This window comes from Melopsittacus undulatus, chromosome W (genome assembly GCF_012275295.1).
Source record: "Melopsittacus undulatus isolate bMelUnd1 chromosome W, bMelUnd1.mat.Z, whole genome shotgun sequence".
Classification (NCBI taxonomy): domain Eukaryota; kingdom Metazoa; phylum Chordata; class Aves; order Psittaciformes; family Psittaculidae; genus Melopsittacus; species Melopsittacus undulatus.
The window spans coordinates 493,303-506,054 of NC_047558.1; the positions used below are offsets into that span (position 1 = coordinate 493,303).

Sequence of the window (12,752 nt, forward strand, 5' to 3'; positions counted from 1 at the left end):
ACTTCAGAAAGCCAGACACCTTGGTGACTTGCCTTCTGAAGAACAGTTAGGCACTTGGGTGTTCCTCACTCTCCTGCCTTCCCACAGAGGCATCTAATTGAAGTGTGTCATCTCTGTCTGGTGCTGTCCTGACAAGGAACAGAGCCTGGAATGGGGTGGATGGGGGAAGGTCAATCTGCTCACCAGAAACACATTTGTGCTTTCGGCAAGATCAATTCCCACCTGAGACTTTCCCAGAAGAAACCACGTCTCCAGAAGTGACACTGTGCACTCCCATCAACTGTGTGATCCACTCTGGATGTGTGTGATTTCAGATCTGAAGAGGTGCCTATCTAAGAAGCCAGTTCTACTATGCATATTCCAGACTTGGGAAACTGTCTGCAAGGGCAAGGAAGCAGCAAGGTAATAAACATGCCTCTGTTTGATCAGCATGGGACACTGAACTACTACTTTGAAGTGTCAGGACTATCACAAGACACAACTGCTTTAATAAATAAATGTGATTTGCCTCTTTAAATAGAAATTCCAGTACAATAGAAAAGAGATGCTGGTAACTTCTTCTAATTATAAAATGCAAATGAGGGAAATATTCATCTCTGCCTGGTAACCAAACACAAGATAACAGAGGCTAAAGCCCTGCCCCCCCCCCCCCCAACACATCAGCACAGAAAGCTGAGCTGATGGTGCTACCAAGACTTACAGAATTGTCAGAAAGTCAAATTTTGCTTTTGAAATTGTTCATGCCCATGGGGTCATATGGAAAGAAAGGGGACTGTTAATCTCTCGTGGCCCCCTATAAAATATGGACAAATAATGCAGGAACCTTGCTTACAAAATAATTCTTACCATGCTAAGAGACCCTACCTGGAACAACAAAGGCAATTGTCCAGGAGACTATTGGCAAGTGGACCTCACAGAATTTCCACAACACAATGGGCTCAGGTATACATCTATATTGGTACTAATAGATATGTTTTCTGGTTGGCCGGAGGCTTTCCCCTGTCACACCAATATGGCCTGTGAAGTAGTACTGCAAAATGGGATGACTCTCAATTTATTATTTGCCTCTCAAGGCAGCATTTGTACAGTTATAAATACAAGTTGTTGCACATACATAGACCAGAGTGGAAGAATATCCACAGATCTAGCAGAAATCTGAAGCAGACAAAGATCTTGCATCAGGCCGTTAGATATGATACTTCCTGAAGATTTGAAGAATTATGGCATGGACTTACTTCTTAGCTACCAAATTTGATATTGTTAAAAAACTTGCTTGTGATCATTTTAGTAATAATTTGTGTCTGTATCCTTGCATGTATCATGATTCAATTTTGTAGTTGCTGGTCACAATGATGTATTACAATCAAATATGGGTATAGGGTATAGAATGAGATTTACAGGTTATATATATATTCTATAAGTTCCAAAGGGGGGAAATGTAGGCTTAAATTATAGATTTAAACTAACAATAGTGTGTGTGGCTTTAAACTAACATAGTAAAATACAGAAAATTGTTCTAACTTGCTAACACACGGGGAGTAAGGAATAACAAGAAGACAGTAAATAAGACCAAAGATGCTAACCTTCAAGATAACATTGAGACTGGAACAGAACAAAAGCAAGGACATACACTGCTAACTTGGCACTAGGACTATGTGAACATGCATTCAGTAAACACAGCAAGGAAGACTATCCTTGACCACCAGAGACACCCACTCAGCAAGAAAGCACATGCATAATTAGAATGCAAAAATCATAATTAGTTCATGGAAACCTCATGAATGTGTAAATCATCTCCTGGAAAAGCTGTAAATATGCATGAGTATGCTAAATATACAGCTGCTGCTGACAAGTAATGGGTGCGCTCACCTCTGCAAAATGATGTGTGTGTGCCCAGCACTGCAATAAAGAATGCTGCTTTCTAAAACTCCAAATTGAGTCAGAGTTTCTCCAACCAACTTTTACAGTAACAGGCCAGGCTCCTACAACTGCTCAGCTACCACAGGCATGGGAAACAGCCCAGCCGCAACAGCACAGTATTCGTGGGTGGGAACAATGGGGAGAGAAGGGGGTGGCTAACATACCTGCTTCATTCAACAACCAAACCAGCAGGTTGCCTTGCAATCTATCTATATTTCCCTCACTCAGGAAAGTAGTTTGAATGTGTTATTTCAAGAGTTAGCTATTTGCTTTTAAATAGCATCAAAAGCAGCTGTTAGCAAGTGTTTGGAAAACAGTATACCATTATTTTCACATCCAAGGAGCCATTACCTGGACCTGCTGCCTGAGAAAGAGCTGTGTCTTGAAGAGCGACTAGAGTAAGAGCTGTAAGAAGATGATCTGGAATGAGATCGCGAGGAACCTGAACCAGAATAGGTGGATGAATGAGAAGAGGACCTGAAAGAAACATATTAAAATTAAACGTATATCAAGAAGTCCTCTGAGACCAAGGTCTTGTTTCCAGTACACTTTCCAAGTTCTCAAACACTGCTCCAAAAACTACCTGCCTTCTCCACAGTGACCTATCAGGACTACAGTCTCTCCTCCATCTTTTCTTTTAAAGAGAATCCTGTTGTTGCTACCTCTTTTGTGCCCTTGAATAAGCATCCCCTCCTTTAGCTACTGATTTTCTATCCCTTTTCAGGAACTCCTTCCACACATTCTCATGGCTTTACACCAGACAATCCCCTGATAGGTCAGGTCACACAGGAGATAACAGAAAAATCTCAGGTACAGTGATCCCAGCAAGAAAAAGCTGGGCTTTGGTTTTTAGATCCATATCTTCAATTCAGCATGTTCCTCATTCCTCTCTGATATTCCCCCCCCCCTTCTCAGGAGCTTCAAGTTCAAGCATTTAAAAAAAATTCCCTTCAACTCCCCTAGATTCAGGGTGCTTCTTTCTGAAAGGTTTTTTTTATATTGAGCTCACACCTGTTGGGTTTCTGAGCTCCACTGCAGCCCTCTAAAGCTGTGCTGAGCCTCCACAAACCCAGTTTTTTCCCCAGTAGCATCAGCATGTTCTTCCTGGAGTGGGCTCACCTCATACCTCCAGCACTCCTAGAGCAAATAGGCTCCAATGTTTACAGTTTCCAGTTCTTTCCGCTCTTATTAAGGTCAGTTGTCATCTAGATGAGTTACTAATCATCTGGATTGCAACCAGGTCTAATTTACCTGAAGAGTGACTTTTCCAAGGACCTTTCTTAGTCTTCAACAGCACCCACAGTTACATACCCCCTTTGACTTCCATCTCACTACCTGTATCTACCTGTATGCTGTTCTCCATAGCTGTTACTGCACAGGAAGTCTTAAACTGCTTTCCCAAACATCGCAATATCTTCCACTGACAAGAAAGCGTCATGTCGCATTCCCTGACACACTAACATGGGTCAGATGTGACATGCTCTTTTCCTTCACTCACCTTGAAGAGCCAGAAGCAGATGCTGAAGAAGCAGAGGTTTTTCGGCACCTGTGCACATGGCTGGGAGAGACAGACACACCAAGCTTCTTTTTGGGAGACTTGGATCGGCGCCAGGGGTCCTTCCATTCATCTGCTCTCTTGGACTGAATGGTGGTAAGTGTGGTTGCCTCCTTCTCCTTCTCCTTCTTTGGTGTCTCAGGTTGACGGCTGGAAAGCAAAGAGAAGTAACTGGGATTGATTATTTATTTATTTATTTAAATATAGTAAGGCTAATAGAAACACAGGACCAGGAAAACATCTCAGAATTCAAGCCTTTATACCAGTACTAGCTCTTAACCTCCACTGCAGGATATTCAGCATCATTTTGGAGTGAAGTGCTAGAGCAGCTATCATGCTGCAAATCAGTGACTGCAAGCCTATCAAAACAGCATTACCTGTGAGTTTTGTCAACTACTTTGTTGTACTGACCAAGCCAGCTGATTTCAGCTTTGGCTTTTGGCCTCCAAGGAGTGAGCACAAGAGGGAAGGGAATAGGAAATCTGGTTCTCCCTACACTTATGCCAAGTAGCTAAAGCTGGAGCAACACAAACCTGGTAGGCAGCTACTAGTGCAATGAAAATACTAACCAGAGCTAGACTAAGGACAGACCTTGAGTGTGCATCTGATACAGCAAACTGCTGGAAACAACCAGCAGGCACTAAGAGAAGAGATTTGGCCTGAATCACTCTCCTACAGTTCCCTTATCAGAAAATAAGTGAACCTGTGTCACAAGCCTTACCACAGTCAAGACACATTGATCTGTTTTTACTCTTACAAAGGGGACAGTTACCTCATCAACTAAGCATAAAGCAGTTCATACTGTGTGTTTTATCACCATATTATTCTCTAAGTGTTTACAAACACCATTGAAAATGTGTTCTCCTGTTGATAACCATGAGGATGTGACTAGTCAGGCTAAATACCCTCCTTCTCCTCCCTTCCCTTTAAAGGGCTCTACTTGCATTTCCCTTTTTGTTTTGGTTCTCTGGGCTTCCCTTCTCCCCTACAACCCTCTGAAAATAAATAGTCGTGGCCAGGGTCAAGCTCTTGTTCCAGCAGATGTAGTACAAACTTATTTTGAAGCCATCTTGACCTCTGGAGTATCATCAAAGCAACTAAGTGCAAAGCAGGAGGAAAAAGAAGGTTGAGAACATCCAGCATAGAATCATAGTATCACAGAATGGTTTGGGTTGGAAGGGACCTTAAAGCTCATCCAGTTCCAACCTCCTGCCACAGGTAGGGACACTTTCCATTAGACCAGGTTGCTCCAAGCCCCATCCAACCTGGCCTTGAACACTACCAGGGATGGGGCAGCCTTAGATTCTCCAGGATAGATAGCAGCAGAAAGGAGAAAGAGAACACCATGCAAGGATGTTCATGAATAACACTAGAATACATCCCACTCTGATATCCCTTCCTGAGGAACCACAGCATGCTTTGGGAGGTACAGGGAGAATACACTGGCATAGGCAGCATCCATCTCAAGACCTGGATAAAGCCTGCTGAGCAGCTTTTCACTGCAGTGTCCAAGGTGACAAACATGAAAGCCAACAACTAACAAATGCCCTTGCCCCTCTCCAGGCTCAACTCTCCTGCAATAGTTTTCCGAAAGAAAAGTCTCCCACAGAATTCATTGTGTGTCTCTCTCAAAAAAACCCAACTTGCCCACATTCACATCCAACAGCAGCACATCCTGGGAACTGGACCTCAGCTCTAAACCCACATGGGAACAACTTACACTGAACAATACAACTTAGGCACAAGCTTGGAGCAAAGATGACTAGGAAAGCAAATATCATCACTTGCACTTATTACCTGGTTTGATGCAATTCTCTCTCAATAAAGTCTCTTTCTGGAAGAAAGGTTTTTACCCCAGGAAAACCACAACAGAAAGCCTCATTTCTGGATATGCTTTGGCTTTTTGACTCAGCAGTAAATATGTTACCATACTATAGCCTAGAAAGAAAGATGATGCTCGTGTTAAGACACTTTCAAAGTCTTCCCTCAAGAGCTACCTGCGTGCCAAACATGTAACATCACCAAATAAACTTGTTCAACTTAATATGAGGGATTGCTATCTGATGCTGTTTGACTCGTCTCCTCCAGTGGAATTCAGGAGTCAGAACTGACAGTGAGCTGGAGCAACTGCCAAGATGCTCACCATCCACCTTAGACTAACATCTCAGTTACAGCCTGTATGAGTTTCACCAGAGACTGCTAGAGGCTGGCAGCCCACAAAACAGTCAGTGTTTCAATCACATTTACTGCCACATACTGATACCGTGCAGTTGCTGGGATGAAAGTGGAGGAAGCTGTAAGGCTTGCAGAGGAAAGATCACTGAGAAGAAGCAGCAGGCAACCGGCCTGTGACTCCCAGCCCAGATCAGGCAGGAAGGCAGCCCAGAACTATGCTGAATCCAATAGCTGCTCCTGGTGCTGCACTGCTGGGCGAGTTGAGTGATGTATTTGATCCTGAGAAGCAGGACACTTTCTCCTCACTTTCACTCTTACAACTGGGTAATTTTTTCCTTCTTGTCTTGTGTTTGATCTGCCTCTTTTTGGAGCATTCTAGATGCCACCTCAATTCCTTAATTCAATAGGAACAAAATAAAAGTAGTTTGCTGCTGGGTTGGTGTGTCCAACCAGCCCATAGCAGGGTTTGAACAACTGCAGGAGCTGACCCATGGTGAACAGAGGAGGGAAAGAAGCCACCTGTTTGCTTTGGGGTGGTGAGCTAGGAGATCAACTCACATTTTAACCTTTAACTAAATGCTTTATTTTCCAGAGTGAACATGTTAATGCATATTTGGTTGGAATTTAATTACAGCAATCAAGTGGAGAACTGAAGCTGAATGTGGCTTTGGCAACAAGAGGAGGAACAAAGAGAAATCCAGCTGACAAGGCAAACCACAGCATAGGTCAGTCAGCTCCTAACCACACATGCTCTGGCTCCCAATAACCCCGATTGAAGTACGTCATTGAATTCAACAAGAATTTGGAGGGGGAAAAGCAGAGCCACATAGCTGGAGTATTATGCAAATGACACCAAAGCATTTCTAATCTTAAGAGGGGAAAATAAGCTTCCTGGGGAAAGTGCTTCCTTCCTTCCCCCCTCCCTGTGGGGAACAGCTCCCACAGGTAAAGCAAACCTTATCACCCACAATCACGGGTGATGTCAGCCTGGCTACTGTTTTGGCCAGCAGTTACAGCTCAATTTTCTGAAAGAGGAAAGTCCACTGTTGATTTAAAAGCTGTTTTGTTTCTTGCAGGAAAGCAAGCATTGCGTTAGCACCACCAGTTTTCCTTCAGTGTCAGTGGAATTTTCCAGAGGAAGCAGACTCAAGGAAGGACTGGAGCCATGTGTCAAGGCAGTTGTGAAGGGACCTGCAATTGTTGTAAAATGAACTCCAGCAGCATCTATGCACGCTGGAAGATTTTTCCATCTTGGCACAATAAAGTCACTTGTGTGGCTGGAGATGGACAACGGCTCCTGAAAGCCACCTATGTGCAGCTATGATGGGAAATGCTGAACCTTGGAGCCAGTGCTAATTGATCTTGGTGAAGTATTAGCAGAGGATATGCTTTTCTCAAGACATTGCAGTCTAAAGCAGTCATCAGTTGCTTAAAAAAATTTCTTCAAAGCCTGATGGGGAGAGGCTTTGAAATTAAATAGTGAAGATAGAATCTGAACCTGCAGTATGAAATCATCACAGCAAGTAGATAAACATATCCTAGATGTGATCTACCCTAAGGGCTGAGCATGTGATACCTTGAGAGCCTCCTCTAAATGAGAAGTACCTGCATGCAGTGATTCTGCCCCAGTCTTTGCAATGTTTTAATAAAATCCAGTGTGGGAGATCTTTCCAGTAATTCCATCTCTGAAATGTCAAAGACAAACACATTCCTTGAGATCCACATCTGAGTCACTCGATGCCCTTCATCTTGATTTGGGATTACTAAACTCTTCTCCTTTTGCTGTGGAAGCAGAGGCAGAACTTCAAGAACCATGAAGAATAATGAAAAATCCAGTTAACAGAAATGCACTCTGAGAAGTTTTGCTGATTTGGTTTGTGGAGAGTTTTTATTATCATTAACTTCCCAAATTAACTGGGAGCAGAAATGAAAGCGATGCCATCTAATCAGGTTTCAATGCTCCGTATGGAAGCTGCACCACAAAAATGGGGATGTAAACGAGGAGTTATAATGTTTATCACCACAGTGTTACCATACAGGGCACTCAACTGCAAGTCCAAAGAACTACAGAGGGAGGATGGGGTATGTTCTGCATGCGATAAATCCTCATCTGAGCAGTGCTGCATGGTGTAGTACTGAAGGCAGACCTGTTGAATGCAATGGAGGTACAAAGTCTGGCTTCAAAACCTTTTTTCAGCCTGGGATACCCAATGGCCTGAGGCCATTTGCTTTTCTTAACTACATTCCAAGAAGCTGCACAGGGAATCATAGAAACATAAAATAGGGCTGGAAAGGACCTTAAGATCATGAAGTTCCAACCCCCCTGCCATGGGCAGGGACACCTCACACTAAACCATGTCACCCAAGGCTCTGTCAAACCCGGCCCTGAACACTGCCAGGGATGGAGAATTCACAACTTCCTTGGGCAACCCATTCCAGTGCCTCACCACCCTCACAGTAAAGAACTTCTCCATTATATATAATCTAAACTTCCTCTGTTTAAGTTTGAACCCATTAGTTCCTGTCCTATCACTACAGTCACAGAATCACAGAATCCCAAGGGTTAGAAGGGACCTCGAAAGATCATCTAGTCCAACCCCCCTGCAAGAACAGGGAAACCTAGAGTACATCACACAAAAACTTGTCCAGGCGGACCTTGAATATCTCCAACGTAGGAGACTCCACAACCCCTGGTGAATAGTGCATCCCCAGCATCCCTGTAGGCCCCCTTCAGATACTGGAAGGCTGCTATGAGGTCTCCACGCAGCCTTCTCTTCTCCAGGCTGAACAGCCCCAACTTTCTCAGCCTGTCTTCATATGGGAGGTGCTCCAGTCCCCTGATCATCCTCGTGGCCCTCCTCTGGACTTGTTCCAACAGTTCCATGTCCTTTTTATGTTGAAGACTCCAGAATGGTGCACAATACTCCAAGTAAGGTCTCACAAGAGCAGAGCGGAGTAGAAGGGCAGGATCACCTCCTTTGACCTGCTGGTCATGCTCCTTTTGATGCAGCCCAGGATACAGTTGGCTTTCTGGGCTGCAAGCACACACTGAAGACGGCTTAAGTTTCTCATTGACTAAGACCTCCAAGTCCCTCTCCACAGGGCTGCTCTGAATTTCCTTTCTGCACAACCTGTAGCTGTGCCTGGGATTGCTCCGACCCAGGTGTATGACCTTGCACTTGGCTTGGTTAAACTTCATAAGGTTGGCATCAGCCCACCTCACAAGCATGTCAAGGTCCCTCTGAATGGCATTCCTTCCCTCCAGCATAACAGTCGAACCACACAGCTTGGTGTCATTGGCAAACTTGCTAAGGGTGCTCTGGGTTCCACTGTCCATGCCACTGAGAAAGATGTTGAACAAGACCGGTCCCAACACAGATCCCTGAGGGACACCACTCATTACTGGTCTCCAGCTGGATATTGATCCATTTACCACAACTATTTGCGTGCGGCCATCCAGCCAGTTCTTTATCCAGCAAGTGGTCCATCTATCAAATTGATGTCTCTTCAATTTAGAGACAAGGATGTCATGCAGGACAGTGTGGAACGCTTTGAACAAGTCCAGGTAGATAATGTCATCTCCTCTGCCCCTATCCATCAGTTCTGTAGCCTGTCCTGGGTTCAGCATTAGCAGTCATTTTTCTCCTTCTTAGTACCTGGTGCAGTGCTGTGGTTTTGACTTTCAGCCTGGGAACAACACTGATAACACCAATGCTTTTAGATGTTGCTAAATAAAGTTTACTCTGACCAAGGACTTTGTGAGTCTAATGCTCTGCCAGTGAGGAGGGGAAGCTGGGAGGAAGCAGAGACAGGACACCTGACCCAAATGAGCCAAAGGGGTATTCCATACCACAGCACGTCATGCCCAGTATAGAAACTGGGGGCAGTTACCTGGAAGGGCTATATCGCTGCTCAGGTCAGGCTGGGTGCGGATGGTGAGCAGTTGTATTCTCTTCCCTTGATATTTCTCTTATCATTATTATTATTTGTTGCAGCAGTAGTGGTTTTGTGTTATACCTTAGTTACTGGGCTCTTCTTATCTCAATCCCTGTGAGGTACATTCTTTCAATTCTCCATCCTATCCCTCAAGGAGAAGGGGAAGAAGAAGGGGAGGAGAGAGTGAGGGGCTGTGTGGCTTAAACCACGACAGTTCTTTGTGGTGCCCAATGTGGGGCTCAAAGGGGTGAGATAAGAACAGATCTGACCAGAGTGTGTCTAATCATACTTGTTATAAGCATTCATTGTTTTGGATTCATAGTCACTCATCACAATGCTGATTTATTGGCTCTCAAAGTTGTTGCTCTTGATCTCAGAGTTTCGGCATGTTGTACCTTACAGCTGGTATTTGCTTTTTTAGTGTTTATCAGCTGGCGGGCCTTGGCTAAGGTTCTTGTTTCGCTGTACTTCATGGCAATGACTTGTAATACAATAAACTTATTGATCATGAAAATGGGTTACAATGCGTTTTCAGAGTGGTCATTACCTCTATATTTTGGGAGGCATGTAATGGAATTTTTTAGCAATTACACATCTTTCTTTTTCTTTTCCTCAGGTGGTCAACCTATGAAGGAGACATACTCTCACACCCTCTGCTCCCACACCAGGCTATTTGCAGTAGGAGTAGATTCTGGAAGAGTTAAAGATCCTGAATATCCTTTCAATGACAGTGAAAGCACCCTGCTCCTCTTTCTGGGAACCAGTTTGTTGCTGCATCTGCTCTCTATGTTTTGCCTATGGTGTGACCACCCTGAGAACACCCAATGATCTCTGAAGAACATGGAAGCTAAGTAGGGTCTGGCTCCAGTCTTGTCTCAGATTAGATGAGGATATAGGATGACCACCAAGAGATTTTCCCTGAGGCTGGACAGTCATGAGTGGCAGGGTGTGTGGGACAGCATGGGTAAGTATCTAGTCAAGTGGGTCCCTACAGTGCTATGGAAGCATCGGAGATAGAAGGCAGCTGTATGGAGTACCCAATGACAAGCTGCGCTGACTGCTGAAGGAGAGGGTGAATCGAGTCAGTTTGCAGAGGTGAAAGCCATCCAGCTGGCCTTGGACATTGCTGAGCGAGAAAAGTGGCAATTACTTTATCTCTATACTGACTCATGGATGGTGGCAAATGCCCTGTGGGGGTGGTTGCAACAATGGAAGCAGAGCAACTGGCAATGCAGAGGTAAACCCATCTGGGCTGCTGCACTGTGGCAAGATATCACTGCCCGGGTGCAGAAGCTGGTGGTGAAGGTATGACATGTAGATGCCCACATACCTAAGAGTCAGGCCACTGAGTAACACCACAATAACCAACAAGTGGATAAAGCTGCTACGACTGAAGTGGCTCAGATGGATTTAGATTGGCAACATAAAGGTGAATTATTTTTGGCCTTGTGGGCCCATGACATTTCAGGCCATCAGGGCAGAGATGCAACATACAGATAGGCTCCTGATCGAGAGGTGGACTTAACAATAGACACTATTGCCCAGGTCATTCACAACTCTGAAATATGCTGCAATTAAGCAAGCTAAATGGTTAAAGCCATGGTGTGGAGGACAATGGCTAAAGTGCAAATATGGGGAGGCCTGGCAGATTGATTATATCACATTCCCACCAACACACCAAGGAAAGCACCATGTGCTTACTATGGTGGAAGTAACCACTGGATGGCTGGAAACATATGCTGTGCCCCATGCCACTGCCCAAAACTCTGTCCTGGGCCTTGAGAAACAGATTTTGTGGTGACATGGCACCCCAGAGAGAACTGAGTCAGACAATGGGACTCATTTCCAGAACAACTTTATAGACACTTGGGCCAAAGAACACGGCATTGAGCGGGTATATCACATTCACTACCATGTACCAGCCTCTGGGAAAACTGAATGGTACAATGGGCTGTTAAAAACTATACTGAGAGCAATGGTTGGTAGGACTTCCAAACGTTGGGACAAACATTTATCAAAAGCCACCTGGTTGGTCAACACCAGAGGATCTGCCAACAGGGCTGGCCCAGCCCAGTCAGAACTTTTACATACTGTAGAAGGGGATAAAGTTTCTGTAGTGCACAGAAAGAATTTGCTGAGGAGGACAGTCTGGGTTATTCCTGCTTCAGCTAAAGGCAAACCCACTCATGGGATTGCTTTTGCTCAGGAACCTGGATATACTTGGTGGGTAATGCGGGAAGATGGGGAAGTCCAATGTGTACCTCAAGGGGATTTGATTTTAGGGGAAAACAGCCAATGAACTCAATTATATGCTGTTACCTGCTATGTAGGACTTTTATAGCACAACAACTAGATGTTTTCATGTCACCAGCGACCGGCCCTGACTTTCCTCTGACCATCTTCCCAACAAAGAATGAATGCTGATGAAAACAGACGAGCTCAGCAGTGACCAGACAAGTTCTGTGGTGTCATCAGCAGGAAACAATCCAACACTGCATGCAGCCTCTCCTGCTCTAAAAGACTGTTACAAGACATAGAGCCTGACATCATGGATCAAATGAACTCTACAACTTTATGGGGATTGGTCCATGCACTAAGGAATGATATCTCTCTCTTTGTGTGTGTATGTGTATATATATGAGACAAGAGTGATGGTATATTGAAAAATATGGGATCTGAGCATGACATGAATAATATGGAATAAGGGCTGGATATTGTCCTGGGTTCAGCAGTAGCAGCCATTTTTCTCCTTCTTAGTAGCTGGAGCAGTGCTGTGTTTTTGACTCTCAGCCTGGGAACAGCACTGATAACACCAGTGTTTTTAGTTGTTGCTAAGTTATGTTTACTCTGACCAAGGACTTTTCTGAGTCTTGTGCTCTGCCAGGGAGGAGGGGAAGCCGGGAGGAAGCAGAGAGAGGACACCTGACCCAAATGAGCCAAAGGGGTATTCCATACCACAGCATGTCATGCTCAGTACAGAAACTGGGGGCAATTACCTGGAAGGGCTAGATCACTGCTTGGGCGGGCTGTGTATTGGTCAGCTGGTGGTGAGCAGCTGTATTCTCTTCCCTTGTTATTTCCTTTATCATTATTATTATTGGTGGTAGCAGGAGAGGTTTTGTACTATATCTTAGTTACTGGACTGTTCTTATCTCAACCCATGGGA

At 44.6% G+C, this 12,752-nt stretch overlaps 1 protein-coding gene across 8 annotated transcripts in view; it reads right to left on the bottom strand.

The window, feature by feature from the left end:
* The window catches only part of LOC117438018 (zinc finger CCCH domain-containing protein 18-like), a 79,552-nt gene that overhangs the window by 17,719 nt on the left and 49,081 nt on the right, over positions 1-12,752 (bottom strand). For all 8 annotated transcript variants that reach the window (XM_034073369.1, XM_034073367.1, XM_034073362.1 and 5 more), the window contains 2 exons: positions 3,419-3,625; positions 2,272-2,397 (listed from right to left, as the gene is read on the bottom strand). In XM_034073369.1, coding sequence (XP_033929260.1) covers positions 2,272-2,397; positions 3,419-3,625 — 333 coding nt within the window. The remainder of the gene's footprint in view (positions 1-2,271; positions 2,398-3,418; positions 3,626-12,752) is intronic.